This window comes from Euprymna scolopes, chromosome 25 (genome assembly GCF_053919585.1).
Source record: "Euprymna scolopes isolate OS-2025 chromosome 25, ASM5391958v1, whole genome shotgun sequence".
Taxonomy (NCBI): Eukaryota; Metazoa; Mollusca; class Cephalopoda; order Sepiida; family Sepiolidae; genus Euprymna; species Euprymna scolopes.
Window position 1 is genome coordinate 49,257,612 of NC_136506.1, and position 18,038 is coordinate 49,275,649.

The 18,038-nt window shown below is 33.5% G+C and overlaps 1 protein-coding gene across 10 annotated transcripts in view; it reads right to left on the reverse strand.

Moving 5' to 3' along the window:
• The window catches only part of LOC145247346 (calcitonin gene-related peptide type 1 receptor-like), a 987,580-nt gene that overhangs the window by 73,374 nt on the left and 896,168 nt on the right, over window positions 1-18,038 (reverse strand). For all 10 annotated transcript variants that reach the window (XR_013863250.1, XR_013863251.1, XR_013863249.1 and 7 more), the window contains one exon: window positions 14,662-14,703. Coding sequence is in view for 7 of the 10 variants with exons in the window: in XM_080109020.1 (XP_079965146.1) it covers window positions 14,662-14,703 (42 nt within the window). In the remaining 3 variants the exon portion in view is untranslated. The remainder of the gene's footprint in view (window positions 1-14,661; window positions 14,704-18,038) is intronic.

Sequence of the window (18,038 nt, forward strand, 5' to 3'; positions counted from 1 at the left end):
TCTCTGTACTTCTATATTATTCACCAGAATTATATAGAAGTAAGAGATGCCTTCAATAAGTTTGCAAATTCTTTTCGTACGGGCACTTCTATTGGTAGTACACACAAACTCCTCTTTCGAAGTAATCTCTCCCTACTGCAATGCACTTGATGTGTCTTTCAACGAATTCTGGAAGGCCCTATGGAAGTCCTCTTGTCACACGGATCAAAGTCTTGACTATAGGGAGGGTGAGGGACCGTCTTAATGTCCATCTTGGTCAAATAGAATCTTTTTCTGAACTCCTTTAAAATCTCAACATAGTGTTCCTTGTTGACTGTCTATCCAATGGGAGCCCAGTGCATGTTGATCATGTCCATGCTGTCAAAAAACGGTTGATTTGCTCAGTCTAGCTTTCTTAGGTCTGGGAGAACCAGCATGCTTTCACTGAGAACTCTGTATCTTGGTCTTTTGGTCATAACAGTAGATCCAACTTTCATCACAGTACATCAGAGCATCAAGAACTGCGGAATCTAAATTGATCAGTTCAACCATCTTGCTGCTGCATGACAGCATCTTTCTTTCTGATATTCTCTGACCAAACTTGGGACAAACTTTGCGAAAAATTTTCACATCTTCAGTTCCTTGCGAATAATTGTATGTACAGTTCCCACACTGACATCAAACTGTGCACTTATTGTATCTATAGACACACGATGGTCCTGATCCATCAAACCTTTTATTTGGCCTATCAACTTGTCTGTTCTGAATTCCTTACTCCTTCCACACCTCTCTATCCCTCACAGACTCCCTGCCTTCTTTGAATCTTTTATGCCACTCACAACCTGATGAAAGATGAAACAAAAGCAGTCTAACATATTCCATACGTTTTTGTGGAATTTTTTCCAAGTTTGAAACAAATTTATTGAATATCGTTAATCTAAGGTTTTCTTACATTCAGATTGCATTTTTAAATTCACAAACTGTGACAAACAGACTTTAGCAAGGTGTATTCCAATTCCTGCTGTAGCTAGTTATTTGAACCTGAAATCATAAAAATTGGTCAGTCATCTCATAATATGTATAGCAATAACATACTGAAATTTCAAGAGTCTACGACAATTATAAAATGCTTGTACAAAAAAGTCTGGAATCTTATTGAAGGCACCTTGTAAAATGACTTGTTATTTTAATGATAGAAATAGAAATTTTTAAGAAATATGTCGCAGTTTATGGATTTTCGAATTAATAGTGATTGTCAACCGACGGTATGCTAATATTAAAAGAATAGCTGTTCCTCTTTATCCTATTATTCAAACGTCATTTCCAACCTTTACATAGATAAATAGAAAATCATTTCTGATTTGTATGTTTAATAGGACACGGTATTTTTGTGCTTCCTAATCAAAGAAAAGTAACTTTGTCACACGTCCCTTTGCTAAATGTATCACGTATCATATTTATTTATTGGTATTGGATCTAGTTTAATAAGCTCTGCATATACACATGTAGGAAATAAGTAAATAGACCACGTACAAAATAATTTATAGATGTTTAGAGTGAACCAGTCATTCGTTCATCTCCAGCACAAAGAGTCGTACAAATTCCCAGTAAAAGTTTGAAATATCAATATTTTATATTAATTGAATTGATTTTAGTGTTTCAAATATTAAAATATCTATTATATATAATACGCCTTAAGTATTAAATGTATTAAATGTATTAAATGTTAAACGAAGAATTAGAATTCTCAGCTTAAGAAGAGCTATAGGTTCATCTGAAGATAGAATTCTTGAACAGTTTTCATGAACCTTGTGATTCCAGTTTCTACTGTTAACTGATCTATTATTATTATTATCATTATTATTATTATTATTATTATTATTATTATTATTATTATTATTATTATTATGCAGCTCATCTGAGTGGAAAATAAACATCATTATCTTGATATGTTCAATCAAGGCTTTATGACAGTATTATCCATCAGCAATTGATAACAATTATGTTTATTGACTTATTACATGTGTGTGCATGACTAGGCATAACAATCTGCGGCTATGGGTACTCGCGACACTTATCCAGTTATATTGTCCATCGATCGTACACTTCTTAATCGTTATAGATTAAGCAAGGTAGATCGTTACACCGTAACTATATAGGATTTTGGTCTGTGACCGACGCATCAGTAAACCTGATACTGAATAAACAGAAATCTATAAAAAGAACAACATAAAAAGAATTCAGAAATCAATGGTTTTGTTAGTTACATTAATGTTTGCTTCTGATAAGGAAAATGCACATGACGACAATGATAAGAAACGAATAATAAAAACGTTCGAGTTGAAATGATTTGGCAAAAAAGATGCAAATATATTCATTTTAGTGTCCAGTTTCCAATCTTTATATCTGAGAAATTTGTTTTTGATTTATATAATTACTAATCCGAACACCATTTTCTTTTGATTAGTGAGTGTGCATTTGAAAAGCGTTTTTTTACCCATTCTGATAATGGTTTTTAAATATTTTTTCGAATTTTCTTTAAATCATATGCAACCCAAATGCGGGTTTAAATCATTATGTTGTGATTTTTAAGCAGGAAATTATTTCCATAAAAGTGAATGATTGGTCGAATGAATGCAGTCAAAAGCTGTGGCATCAACAAGTTGAGTAAAATTCATATAAAATTTCTTAGACTCATTTACACATAAATGCTGCCAAAAAAGTGACAAATCTGCAATTTCCGGCATGACGATAGAAGAAAATAACAACTTGTGTTCAACTAACAGTATAAAATAAATCATTTACATTAGCAATTCTATTTCAACCATTTCGATTATATAAAAGTGTAGTACATGTTCTGAAGCCACATTGTTTATGACGTCAGTTAGTGAAGTGGAAATAGGTCTAGACTGAAACAATTTAATCTTTTTCAAATCTAGAGTTCACATTTTGTGAATCTGTATTTTTATTACATTAAAAATCGACCGTGCTTCTTACTTTGCTTGAAAGACAAGTCAATAAAAACACAAAAGGGGCAAATTACTATTAAATAAAATAACACACGACACAAATTTTTGATATTCGTTTCAATATAAATAAAAGTTCATGTATTCGTATGCATGGTTGTAGAATAATATTGCGACAAGTTTTAAATGTTTGTCTATACGATATGACCTACGGTTACTATATTGTTAATGACATCTTGTTAACAGCTATGCTAGTGATGATCAGAATATTAATTGTACATTTCTATCAACTCGACCGCGACTTTTTAACGCACCGAATGTTACATTTGCATGGACTACCAAAATAAGCTATTTTAACATATAATCAATAAGTCACAGACAATAAAAACAACTTTCTTTAGCGACAGGTTGCTTCTGAAGTGATATATTAGTTCTAACCCTTCTCTGATAACTCGATTTTGATTTAAGAACAATTTATATTTCGCATCAAATACCATCCAGTTTTGTAATCACTTTTTAAATGAAGCCGCATCATTATACATGGAGTATCCTTTCGATGTATGCAAACACACTAAGCTGATATCATTTATTTTGGAGACAGATTTGATAAGTTTGATATTCTTTTGCGTATTAAATAGCGTTAAATAAATACATGTTCTATTGCATGGTTGGCGTATAATCTGCACGAAGTCCTCCGCATTCTTTCTACAAACTTTGATGTCCTATGGGCGCTAAAGGCACGATATGTTGCTAAACATCTTCGAAAAGTAGATCAGACTCAGTTTACGCGGTTGTATTGTTTATGTTGTAAAGCGCTGGGTGGAAATGGTGGCCTTAGTGAGGTTATACTGTGGGGAACCGTTTTATCCACATATCACACCCCCAGGAAAACCCAGAAGTGTCTGCCCGAGAACTTCCCTGACTTCACCAGTCACAACATCGCTCTGACTTGCTTATTAGGTGTGGAGCACAGATGAAAAACACACCAACCGTACAACTTAAAGAACAAGGGCAATGCTAAAACTGCTATTCAGATGTCTTTGAAAGGACACTATAAATAAAACTGCTATTCAGATGTCTTTGAAAGGACACTGTAAATAAATTCGTTGCAATCCGGTTTTTTAGAATACTGATGATGACTTAACTAAGGAAAATAGAAACACATATATAATAAGTGTACCTAAAAACGATTATTTAAAAGTTGCACTTTAGATTTTTGTGAGTATATAAATTATTTGCCCAAATATGACATTGGCTCTTTCATTCACATAAAGTATCAATTTTTTTAACATGAGTTCCGTATGAAGAAGAACTTTGAAAATATGTAATATCTGCCAGAGAAATATCATGGATATCAGGTGCAAAGTTCATATAATGTAACACAAAATTCTTTCCCTTATAATCACAGGAGATATGGTGATATGATTATGAAATATCAACTTAATTTGTCTAAACATGTTGCCAGGATGGCGAGAGATACTCTCAGTGATTGGAATCTGGCAATTGTCTCGGAGGTCAATGAACGTAAGATTACAATCATTGGAAAGATATGTGATCGATAAAACATGATGACAACGTACGGTGGCTTTGTTTGTCACTTCGTTCTAGGATAACGAGCTGGTATGATAATGAAAAAAAGTAAATACATGAACGCACAAGAAACAAGCAGTACGGAGCAGTCATGTCAATAATTTCTTTTATTTTCTGTGGAAAGCAATTTCAAGTCGCACGTGACTTTATGAGCTATTAAAAAGTGTCCACAGAAATGAAGAAAAAAAGCAGTAGTATTTGATAAGAAGTTCTGCCAATGAATAGTAATATAAAACTGATAAAATAACAAAACTAAAACAAATGCCTCGAATTGTTGACCTCCCCAGGAAGCTAAAGTTAGACACAATGTCAAATGTAAATATGTGGTAAACCTAACCCTTTAAAAGTAACACTATTAATCGAATAAAAAAATTCTTTAGTGTAGGAAGATTTCATGCCATCCGAGAGAAAACGGATTAGACACTTAACTTTTATGGCCAGATATGTTTACATGTTTCTCACAGTGTAACTGTTAGACACAGCGTCAGTTTATAATTGGAAATGTGCCAAAAAAAGAGAGAGGCTTAGTAGCAAAATTAGCATGTTAATTCATCTTTCTTTTTTCTCTTTCTACACACACACACACACACACACACACACACACACATATATATACATATGTATATGTATATATATATTATTATTATTAACGATAATAATTATTAAATGCCTACAGATACTAGTGTTTCATTCTTTCGGGAATCATCAGTGCAGAGTGTCACGTTTAACGCAATATCTGTGTATATACAGGGAACAAACGATAAATTGGCGGTTTGAAATCTCAAAATTTAAACCTTGATAAAGAAGGGACAGTAAGAAGTTTGTATTTGTTTATTTCACTATTGTATCTAAATAGAAACAAATACAAACATTATGTTCTATGCGCCCACCTTCTGCTTCCACAACTCGCTGAATGCAAGCTTTAAAAAAATTACAGACCTTGACAGCTAAGTCTTTCTTGATAGTTCGAAATGTTCGTCTTACGGAGGTCTTTAGGGGGGCACACTGTTATGGGGGCGAGCATAAGAGATATTTTCAACATCGCCCCGTAACAAATAGTCGTAGGGGTTCAAATCTGGGTGCTAGAGGGACAGATATTTGAGGGCACAAAAGCAGCAACTCTCTCCTTAAAAAGGTATACACTGTTTTTGACCCATGAGCAGGTGGAGAGTCATTGATGTACACTACTTGCTTATGTAGCAAGAGTTTTTTTCTCTTTAAGAATGGCCTTAGATTTCGCTGTAAGAATATTACGATGCTGTCTGCAATATGACTTTGTCTCAGGATCTTTGGTAATGCATTAGAAATAGTCATTTTGGTCACATTCCGCTTTTTGCCTGTTCAGTCATTGACTGTGATAAAATTGCTGCAATAGACCGTTTCAAACACGAAGAAACTTTTTGGTGCGCATTTTATCACTTCTCAGACTGAGCCTTCTTTCGAATGTCTTATCGTCCTTTAACTTCATGACAACATGATAAACAGACTTGAAAGCATAGCCAGTGTCTCTGATAATGTCAGCCGTCTTATGTCCTGCGCGGAACAATTCAGCAATAACCATTCTATGGTTAAATTCTACACTGGTACTCATCTAAAAAGAAAAATAATGTGGCTAACTGAAACATCAGACTCTAAAGAGTACAACAACCAACATTTCAGATTGATAAGGCCGCTGTGAAAAAAACAACAACTTTAATTGCGGATTGAAATTACATCAACGTTATCGTTCAAACCCTGTAATGTGTTTGTTTGTGTATGTATGTGTTTGTATATACAGCATGATAACGTTGAAACATTGGTCCTCGCTAGATAACCGAAGTTAAGCAAAGAGGAGCCTTGCCAGTACCACATTGGCGACAATTTGGGAATGCTTGGCGCTGTATGTACGGTGCCGTGACGTAGAAATTTCTAGGTTGTTACTTGGGGACACGATTAATCAACTGGGAGAGATGCACCCTCAGTCGTCGTTCAGTCATCCCTCTAGGAGAAGGAAAACTTTCATGTCAAACCTGATATCTATTGTCTGCTCTGTCTTGTGGTAACCATTGCACAAATTGAGATTAGCAGTTGTACCAAAAAGGATGGTTGGTTCTGCACAAAGACTTCACCACTATAAGCAAATCATCTGTGTGAATTCCCGAACAACTTAAATATTGTGACGCACCTCATACGTCGAAATCAACGAGAGTATAATTATAGAAGAAAAAGCTTAGGGAATGTAAATAAACTGTAAATGTGGAATATCAAGTAAAATATACCAGCAAAAATAACGAATGTATTTTCGAATCTATAAATGCACACGTAAGGGGATTTAAATCAGATTTCCTACAATGAGGGCGAATTATTCAGCCATTATTAAAAAAGCAAAAACTTATTTCAATATATAACTATCTCTTAAATTATTTAAGGGTTTTAATTTCTATTCAGACTAGGTGGATGCAAGAAACTCGGACACTACCGTCTTAATTTTATTTAGCTTCTTTTAGAAAGATTACAGTCTTGCATTCTGCAAATAGTATATAAGTAATACTATAAGCAATGCAACAGTGCTCGGCATCTTATAGCAAGTGTTTTCAAGCGTAGCATTACCTTAAAGAAAGAATTATCTGTATTTTGTTAATACAATTTTCTGCGGGAAACATCATAGTAATATTACAATATTATATTTAATAATTGATATAGAGTTGAATCTCCCAGATTGAAGCAGATATGTTTATTCAGATTTGTTCGGGGTGATCAATATTCTAGATGGAGAAACCCTACATAAAGTATATATTTTTAAACGCCGCATTACCCGGGATAACTATTTGCACAGTATTTTCATATACAACCGCAACAGGCGTCATCAATTGCTTTATGACTAATAACATCATCATCTGGTTATGCACCTTTCCACAATCGACAGTTCTTTTTTATATTTAGCTGTTTTAATAGTACCGTGTTTATCCTCTCTTTAATTTTAATTTCTCCTAGTCTAGTTTATTTTACATTTTTGTAAACTGTTCCTAGTACTTCTAGTATCAAAAAATATTTCTCTGGCAAGCTAAATGTATAAGCTTAGTTTTTCTGCTTCCTTGGTCTTCACCCTGTGATCTTCTGGGATTGCAAAATCTATATTTTCACGTCCAGTCATTTTGTTTGTATGAATTTGTTCATTTGTAGTCCCATGTATCATATGATTGTATGCTATTTTCTTTTTAAATACTCATATATAAGCTCGTACTATTTTCTTGATGTTCAAATACTATCGTTTGCATAGTTACTAGTGGACCAGCTTGTCAACTCAGTTATATATTTTGTTAAGCTGATTTGCTATTATTATTATTATTATTATTATTATTATTATTATTATTAGTAGTAGTAGTAGTAGTAGTAGTAGTATAGTTGTTGTTATTGCTGTTGTTTGTTATCTTTTTTTCAGTTTTCAATGATACAAAAATCACAATTTATCATTGAATTTGCATAGTTTTTGATATTATTGTATTATTTTAATGGAGGAATGCGGTTCAAAATAACTTGAGGTTATAAAATGTTGTGAAACACTTTCAAGTTCGAAGTAATTAATAGTTTTCTTACTAGTTTTCTTACTAGTTTTCTTACAATGTGTGCTTTTGTTGCTGTTTCTTACTAGTTTTCTTATTAGTTTTCTTACTAGTTTTCTTACAATGTGTGCTCTTGTCATTGTCATTGAACTATACGTTTTGTCATCGAATATATTACCAAGGATAATTACTGAGCTACTTCACTAAAGCAATTGCTATAGCAACGGCATCGCTTTCAATATGGCGAGCATAATCCAATGTTTAATGGTCAGCTGCATTCTTTGAGTGTAAAGAGTGCCTAATTGTTTGTCCTTAATTTGCAGTCATGTCATTTAGAAGCAATTGTCTCTCTAGTCGAGCTTTTTGCTAATCGATGTCGACACCATTGATATTTCTTATTGTATATCTTATTGGCAATCGCACGTCTTTTCTTCAATCAACTCTTACATGTTTCCCTCGTTCAGCTGGAGCCATATATACGAAATAGCTGATTGATGATTCATATTTCAAATTAGAAATAGCTGCTGTGATGTATTAATGAAGGTGGATGTAATCTAATATTCTAGTAGGTTTTACTTCCTGTAGTAGGGTATAACCGGAAACAGCTTTCAGTTAATGATATCCTGTATTTAGTTTAAGCAGTCGAATACACTACATTAATTACTTAACCGATGAAAGATTGAGGATATAAGATAGAACTAATTAATATGTAAAAAATATGTAAATAGATTACTCAGTGGGATGACAGAATCCAGATAGTGATTCGGAATGATAATATATGTTGCAATGAGATGCAGGTCAGGATCTATGGAAAAAGTCGCATTTCGAATGCGACTGGGTTTTCTAATCATTCTAAGGTTGAGAAGAAAATGGAAATATAAACATCCATTCTATGTCATTTGAGTTATGTAGTATTGAATAATTTGTAAAATAAATAATTTCCAGAATTACCGTCATGAGAAGGAATCTTGAAAAAAAGTACAAAAATATATCGCATTTTGGGATTTATAAAAACAAAACAAAACAAAACAACAAAAAAGAACAGCATACCACATTTTTATTACCCCAGAATTCCTTATATTGAAGCTCTTGGATATGACCTTACACAATATCCAGTGGTGAGGCCCCAGCTGGCGGGCTTTGGAGAGTGTGGAGCTACACTTTAATTGTCATTGCTCCCAGGTCCACTCTGACCCGGAGTGGTAATACCTGTTAGGGCCCCAACTATGGGTTAAATAGAAACCGATTTGACAACAAATATATTCTATTAAAAAACTTTTCTTCAAAATCTTTGAATTCGGCATAAAATAACCAGAAAAGGGTTGATATGCCGTAAACCAACCAACCAACCAACCAACCAACCAACACACACTTACATAAATAACGAATGTTCAAAAAAGTTTTCAAAATTTGAATATCTGTAAAGTGCAACTGATAACTGTTTTGTGCACTATCGAGGGGTTGGGACTTAGATAGCATGGACGATGGGAAAATATAGGAACACTGCAAGAAGGTAACTTGAATTATAATAATACTTGCCAGATTTATGTATCTGAAAATCTTAGCTTCATTTCAATGTTGCTTAAATAAGTTGAAGACAATGAGGCTTGAGCTTTTGAATTGCAGCAAAATATAATAATAAAATAACTGAATTAAAAATAAAAACGAAATGTGAAAATATGTCTGTGAATCATAGTGCAAATAATCAGTGCAAAGATGCGAAAAATATTTCACACGCATATATTCAGTTGAAAGTAACAAAAAAGACATGAAGAATTTTATTTATATATAAAATTGCCTATTTTTTAATAATTGTAGCAATAAATTATATTCTTATTGCTTGAAAGGAACAAAGAAAGAAACGGAATTTGAAATTTAAAATACGATTCAATCTCCAAAAACAGATTATTGCAATCGAATGAAAATTTGCAGCAACAAAAAAAATAACGCACAAATATAAAATCTCAATTAGACACGGAATCTGACGATGTACTAATAGAAAATTACGATTTATAAAAAATTGGAAAACAAGTGTTAATCATTTAAAAACATAAATACTCACAGAATATCATTGGTCATGGAATTAGTTAGGACGGATTATTTAATTCATGAATAAGTTTTATCGTTTTATAAATCGTTTTTAGTTGCCATGTATGCTAATATGATTGGTCTGAGGTCCTGTTGTCCAGCAGGTTTGAGTGTACCGGTTTAACAGTTGCTGGCTGCTGTTTCCGACTGACAGTACATGAACCCTAACTCTTTAGTGGCGCTTAGAGCGGCTGCTCTATCATCAGTTGTATAATATCAGGATGTCTGTAGTGCCATGTCGCGCATGGAAAGGGACCCTGTCCTAATCTCTACTGGCCAATCTCTGAAGCCACATTCCCGTGGATGAGGAGTCGGCTGATGGTCTATTTGTGTTGTATGATGATAACTATGCACATCCGCTTTGTCTAGCACCTATCACCTTAAATCTGAAACTACGAAATAAAATGAAATGACAGCTTAATCCAAAATAACGATCAAACCAGATACACACTCGAACGACGATTCGCCCCCTCCCTTGAGGCTTGCATTTACAAATATCCGTGGACTTATAACTAACTTAGATGATGTAGAATCGTTTCTCATAGCAAACACCTCTGATATCGTAGCACTAAGTGAAATTAATTTGCTCTCCTCCATCCCCTCTAACATCTTTAACATGTCTGCTTATCTTCTACTTTGTCGAAAGGACTCTGACAGACACATGCACGGACTTAAGAGTTTATATTAGTAACACCCTCTCCGTGATTAGGGAACCTAGACTAACCATTTTACACTCATTAACCCTTATCCTCGAGTGGCCTCCGGGCCTTGGTAATTAGTGACTTCTTTGTAAAAAAAATGATGGGGCCTTCGTGTGCTTTAAACTAACTTTACAACATAGCGCCAGCTAACTATATTTTCTTTATCTCCTATCTTTATATATATATATATATATATATATATATATATATATATATATATATTTCCCTCGACTCAGGACTGTACTCTAATAAATCATATCTCTGTCAAACAAAATTGCACAAACACAGCTGGTAGTATTCATAACTGTTCTATATTCCATTCCTTGACACAGACAGTAACATTTCAGACCCGTCTCTCAGATCGTCAGGCCCAGCAAGCCTTTCTTCTGGATCTATTTCTGACAAAAGTTCCGGAGGATTGTGTAACAATGGTCATTGCCCACTCGCTGTGATAATGATAGACATCACTCTAAACTCTCGTCCCCAAGTTGAAGAGCCATTGCTCCAAATGGCAAGGTACTACAAGAAGGCTGACTGGGATGCCATTAAAGATCACTTCAGAGATGCCCCTATGAGAAAATATCTTTCCCCTTCCTGCGGAACAATGCACAAATGAGACCACTGAGTCCAGAACAACCAGATAAAAGTTTATAGAAGCTAGAAGTAATTGTAAGAAAGAAATAGCGACAGCTAAAAGAGAATATACTGAAACCACCAGAAAACGCATTGAAGCACAGAAATTAGGAACTCGTGATTTCAAGAAAATCCACAATACTGTAGTAAATACTGAGCAATAAACAATTCCTCCACTATCCAACAACTATGACATTGATTGCACGGTAACCGAGAAAGCTTACATGCTTGGCCTTAAGTTTACCTCAAACTCTACTTTGGACCTAGTAAACCACTCGGTCCCTGGTTTTCCTTTGCACAGAGACACCACACTAAATGATCTGAAATCACCCCTTTCTCAAGTACATGATATAATATAAAACCTAGACCTCTCAAAAGCATATGGACCTGATCTCATCCCAGCTGTACTATTAAAACAATGTTCTGTTGAGGTTGCTCCAGTTCTATCTAAACTCTTCAACAAATGCTTTAACGAATCATGATTTTCTGGCTGCTTGAAAACTACTTTTGTGGTAACAGTTTACGAGAATTATGACGAGATAACTGACTTATAAAATTATCCCTCCCACTAGCATCCTCCCTCTTTTCGCCAAAATATTTGAGTCAATAATTAATCAAGCTCTAGCCCACCACCTTATAGTTGTTAAACTTCTGTCCGACAATCATTATGGATTCAGGCAATTCTGTTCTATTGCAGATATTCTAACTGTAATATCTGAACGTATACACCATATGCATTTGATAAGTCGGGGGAGAGGAAGGCTGTAGCCCTAGATTTGAGAGGGTATGGCACGATGGTCTTCTCATCCAGATAAGATCCTATGGTATTACTGGACGAATATTTAACGTAATTAAATTCCTCTAAAATAAGATAAGGATCCAGGTTGCCCTGCAAGGTCCTACGTCTAAACAATATGATAAAATTCCGGTGTATCTCAGGGATCGAACCTTGGACCTTTATTATTCTTGCTATTCATAAATGACCTCCCTGATAAAATAGTCTCTGAGATGGGTATATTCGCTGACGACACCACGGTATGTAACAGGCACGAAGAGAAGACGAGCGTACACATATCCAAGGCAATAGTGAAAACCCTAGAGGAAAACCTTCAGTCTGTAGTGGAATAGAGTCTAAAATGGATGGTAACGTTCAATGCTGCCAAGACTTAGTTTGTTCCTTTAATAATTACAGGAAACTTTCTCAACCACCAATAGCTATGGCTAAGGATACATTACCTTAAATCAATTTGTTCAAACTCCTTGGCTTAACGTTCACAGGGAATATGCATTGGGGCAGATACACCGAGAGCTTTGCCAAGGCTGCTGGGAAGAAGGCGGGCTCTTTCTATCGTGCTATGTGGCTACTTACGCCTGAATGTATCCTGTACCTCTACAAGGCTACCATTCGCCCATGTATGAAATATTGTTGTCACATTTGGGCTCTGCATCTGCTACTAGTCTCTAACTCTTGGACAGTGCTCAAAAGAGAGTCGCCAACCTGATAGATCCTGAATTATCATCATCTAAGTTTTAACCTCTGCCTCATCGACAAAATTTTGTATCCTTCTGCTTGCAAGTATTTTGATGGTAGATGCTCCGACGAACCACAAGCCCGTGTGATTCCTCGACGTAAATACCCCCAACAAATCCAACAAGCAGCAAAATCCCACCCCTACACAGTAGAAACTCCTAGATGTAAGAAAGCCTTCTACTCTAATAGTTTCTTCCCTAAAATTGTTAAACTTTGGATTCGCTTCTGGGTTCTTGCTTCCCAACTGTACTGACTTGCAGAAGTTCAAGTGTAATGTGAACAAACATCTTGCTGCTCAACTCACTACATATGATCCCTGCCACTAATGTTCCTGATAGAAACCTCCTATATCATACTGCGACTGATCCTTGTTTGGGGATGAAAATGTAATAAAAAAGGTAAAAGCAGCTTCAAATAATACAGAAAATTTAAAAAGCAAAATCAAATTTAGCTAACATTCTATCTAATAGTTTGGAATGTGATTAAAAAGTGATATTTTCAGTAAGCAACCAATTTATTAGACCTAAAAGACTATACACATTTACAACTCAAGAAATAATTGAAAGCAAAACTAGGCAGGTAAAAAAAATGTAATTCTAACTATAAAAATTCGTCGACTTTTTCGACGAGATTTGTTTGGGGAGAACCATTGATTTGCATTTGCATCAAATAAACGGACTGCATGATTAGGGTTTGTACTGATTATTCAAATGCAGTTTACAATAACGCATTACATTGTCTTGATCATATGTTTCCAAAGATAAATAGGGGAAGGGTAATTTTCCCATTTGATTTTAAAATAATTTGGGATTAGATTTTATTAATTTTGGAATAGTTTTATTGCAAAAAATATTAATATTTAAATGATTTTATTGTAAAAGAATATTTATTTAATATTTGAATGTTTTATAGTAAAAAAATAATTTGGCATTGGTTTCACAACTGAATTAAATTAAAGTTACCAAAAACTAAACCACAAACATTGGTATCTTCCGTTAACGTGTCGAATTTATGTTCTCTAATCAGATAAAATTTAATATTTTCTTTTGAACACGCGGCCGTTTTTAGAATGAAATACATAGGTTACTTAAAATCTAATTAAAGTTTTCTACAGTGCTAAAATATATTTATCTTATTTATAAGTAAATTCAGTTTTAAATATGTTTGAAATATCCAGGAATATAAAACTTTGATGATAAAAAAGATAATTTGTTGAGATTTGTCAAATGAAAAAAAAAAGATTTGTATTGTTTTAATTACACAGATTTGTATTTTTATTTCGGTAATTATATTGCTTAGATTCGGTCGATGTATCTTTATGAAAAGCATCTGGCCTATTTATTTTATTAATAATGTTACTTAGAACGTATACACGGACATGCCTTCCGGAATGAGAACTATATACCCCCGTTTAGTCTGAAAAAGTGCACTTAAAATAATGTAGACGTTTCTAAGATCGGCATCAAGTTTTCTAATTTGACAACGAAAAGGTTGCTAGGTAAAAATCTATGCAATTGAAGAAGGTTTCAATGTTGCTGAAACGTTTTAATTCAATCGTGACGAGAATAGCAGTCCAAATGAACAATAAAGAATATAAATTTTAGTTTGCTCAGATTGACATTGCCACTTACCTCTCCATTCATATAACAAAACAGAGTAGCCACTGTGATGCCCTGAAAAATTAAAGATAGATTTTTAATTATTGAATTATAATTTCGGCCAATAAAAATAAAGCTAGGAGGTTATAAAGAAGACGCACGTACAAATAAACGTATATATAGAGGGGATGGGATGTCCGGATTTGCTGAGGGTAAAATAGGCTTAAATATGATATTTTAATTTGTTCAGATTTCGTATATATAATTTAATAGAGTCGTGATTAAAAAAAGATTTTGAGTGCCATCAAGTAGAATCGAAACTGAAAACAAAACATTAGCATCCAATGCTTACCACTTTACCAACGTAATAATGAAAAATGAAAAATTAAAAGTAAACAAAGATAAATGTACAAAATGTATAACGATTTTTTCAATTTTGACCCATCTTTACCCCTTTAGAACTATTTTAACCGGCTAAAAGCCCCTTAGAAGAACAACCAGTAAAAATTCAATCATTTGTGACCCCTAGAGCGGCTCTGCAACTTTTATATTTCATCCGGGCAAAGCCAGGCGTCCCCATCCATTGCTAGTATGTATGGCGTCCCCATCAATTGCTACTATATATATATATATATATATATATATATATATATATATATATATATATATATATATATATATACTAGAAATGGATGGGGATGCCTGGCTTTGCCCGGATAAAATATACGCTTAAATATGATATTTAGATTTGTCCAGATTTCGTATATATTATTATACAGTCGTGATTTCAAAAGTATAAACATAAGAATTTGAGTACCATCAGGTAGAATCGAAACTGAAAATGGAACTGTAGCATTCAAAGCTAGTGGCGTTTCCAATGTCTCAACGTGACATGCATATGAACTGATTAAAAATTAAAAATAAACTAATATGAATGTACAAAATGTTGAACGATATTTTTAGTTTTTACCCAATTTTGACCCCTTAAAACTATTTTAACCACCTAAAAACACCAAAAAGAACGGTCTATAAAAATCAAATCATTTGAGGCTTCTTGCGACTTTTAGTATCGGGGGAAATAGAGATTGAAAATATGCAGGCGGATAGACACACGCATATAACCTTTTATATATGAGACTAGGGGGACGGCTTTGCTCAGGCGTAAAATACGCTTAAATATGATATTTTAAATTGTCCAAATTTCGTATATATTATTATAGTGTTATGATTTCAAAAGTAAATAAAAAAGTATTTGGGTACCATCGAGTAGAATCGAAACCGAAGCATTCAAAACTGGTTACGTCACCACTGTACCAACGTGACACGCATATGAAATTATTAAAAATTAACCAGAAACCAAATTCATTATATCCTCATAATATAACGTTCCCGTAACTCTATATCGTCGTGTAAGTCTATGCAAGGGGCAGATTATGGAAGGGATCATAACCCAGTAGTTGCCACAATGAAACTGAAAATAAAAAGCTTAAGAAATAAAAAAAAAAACGACACCTTTTAAAAAGTTTTACAAAACAACCAGCATATCATACATATATAAATAATTAACGTCAAAAATAGATTTGAGCGTTGGATCGACTAACAAAAGTGGAAGAAATGTGACAATTAATTAAAGACAATATAATTAAGGCAGCAAAAAACATATACCTGTCACAAAACGAAAAGAAAATGGATTAAACCAGATATTCTAAATCTAATGAAAGAGTGTGGAAAAGAAAAATGCGACAGTCGACAATGAAAAAAATTGAACAGACTGGTGAAAAAATTTAATGCAGCAATGGAAGACTGGATAAATCTTCAGTTTAAAGAGAAAGTAACATCAATATTTACTCACTACTATTTATCTACTTCCACCGCCGTCAGATTTACCGTATGCCAATTTTCAAGTGAATAAAAACTCACAAACAACCGTTATAGCATAATAATTTATAAAGGCTTCATGATAAAAAACAACAATAAAATTGTTGGTTTTGCATTATTAAGGTTTTTTGGTTACTTCATCCTTACACATTTCTTTTTTTCTGAATTTATAATCACTTGTTTTTAACAAAAACCTTATTTAACTTTCTTTTTTACGCCCCAAAGCGTCTCGCTTTATACAATACCGCAGAATATCGGATTGTATCTCAAATTTATGAACCGTAATGAGCTAAATCATTTTGAAACTTTCTTACTAATTCCCTCTATGTAATGCCTCCTGTCCGAATAGATCAAAGGGGATTATGGACAGATCTCTATCTTAATAAAACTAGGTATGTTTATATGTTTATACATTTGTATCTACTGGAATCATTCCTAAACTCAGCCATTGATTTTTATGGATTTACCATTTGTAGTCTACATTTAGTTTACTTTAATTTTGTGAAAAGTGAGTAATAAAAACGCATTGGAAGCTATTCGTTTAAATTAAGATGTCTACAATTTGTTTGTAATTTTAGCCGCCATTTTATAAATATTTTCAAAATTTCAGTTTATTAAGAATATTTAAACATAAGAATATTTAAACAGTTTTTTAGGAACATAATATGCACAACTACGTCTCGTTTTAAAAATGAAGATATCATATTTGCGTTGAATTATATTATATTAATAAAGATATCATATTTGAATTGAATTATATTAATGAAGATATCATATTTGCGTTGAATTATATTATATTAATGAAGATATCATATTTGCGTTGAATTATATTAATTTCTTGAATTTCAATTTCATCGTATCTGGAATAAAAATCATGTAATAGATTTTGATACAAATTAGAATAGGGATTCTTGATATATTTTGATACAAATTAGAATAGGAATTCTTGATATATCATGATAAAGAACAAAAACGTGGTGCAAAACCACTCTCTTTGGATATTTAATTGCATCAGAGAGAGAGAGAGAGAGAGAGAGAGAGAGAGAGAGAAAGAGAGAAAGAGAAGGAGAGAGAGAGAGAGACGGGGACTATAAATTACTGAACATAAATAACCGACATTTGGTTAATCTTCAATTAAACAACAAAATTGTTTCAATTTAAGTTCGCCGCGCCAAAAAAAAAAAAAAAAAAAAAGAAAAAAGCTCCGTACATATACATATCTATCTACACTCCTATCATTTTGAGGGTGGGGTGGGGTGTGTATTCATATTAAAAAACTATTTTTTCTATTTATTTAGGTATTTATTTGCTTCTTCACGAAAGCAAATGCAACACAAGGCGTTTTTAATGTAGGGGAAAACCAGCTCCCCTAAAACAAGGGCAAAAGGGGGCACTCTGGCGGTATCCAAAAAAATAGTAATCGTTTCAGTATGAAGAGTTTGCCCTACATTGACCAAGGACCAATGAACTTAATTGAAGCATCAGAACAGATACTATACTTTGAGATATCAAATCTTTTATTCATATTAAAA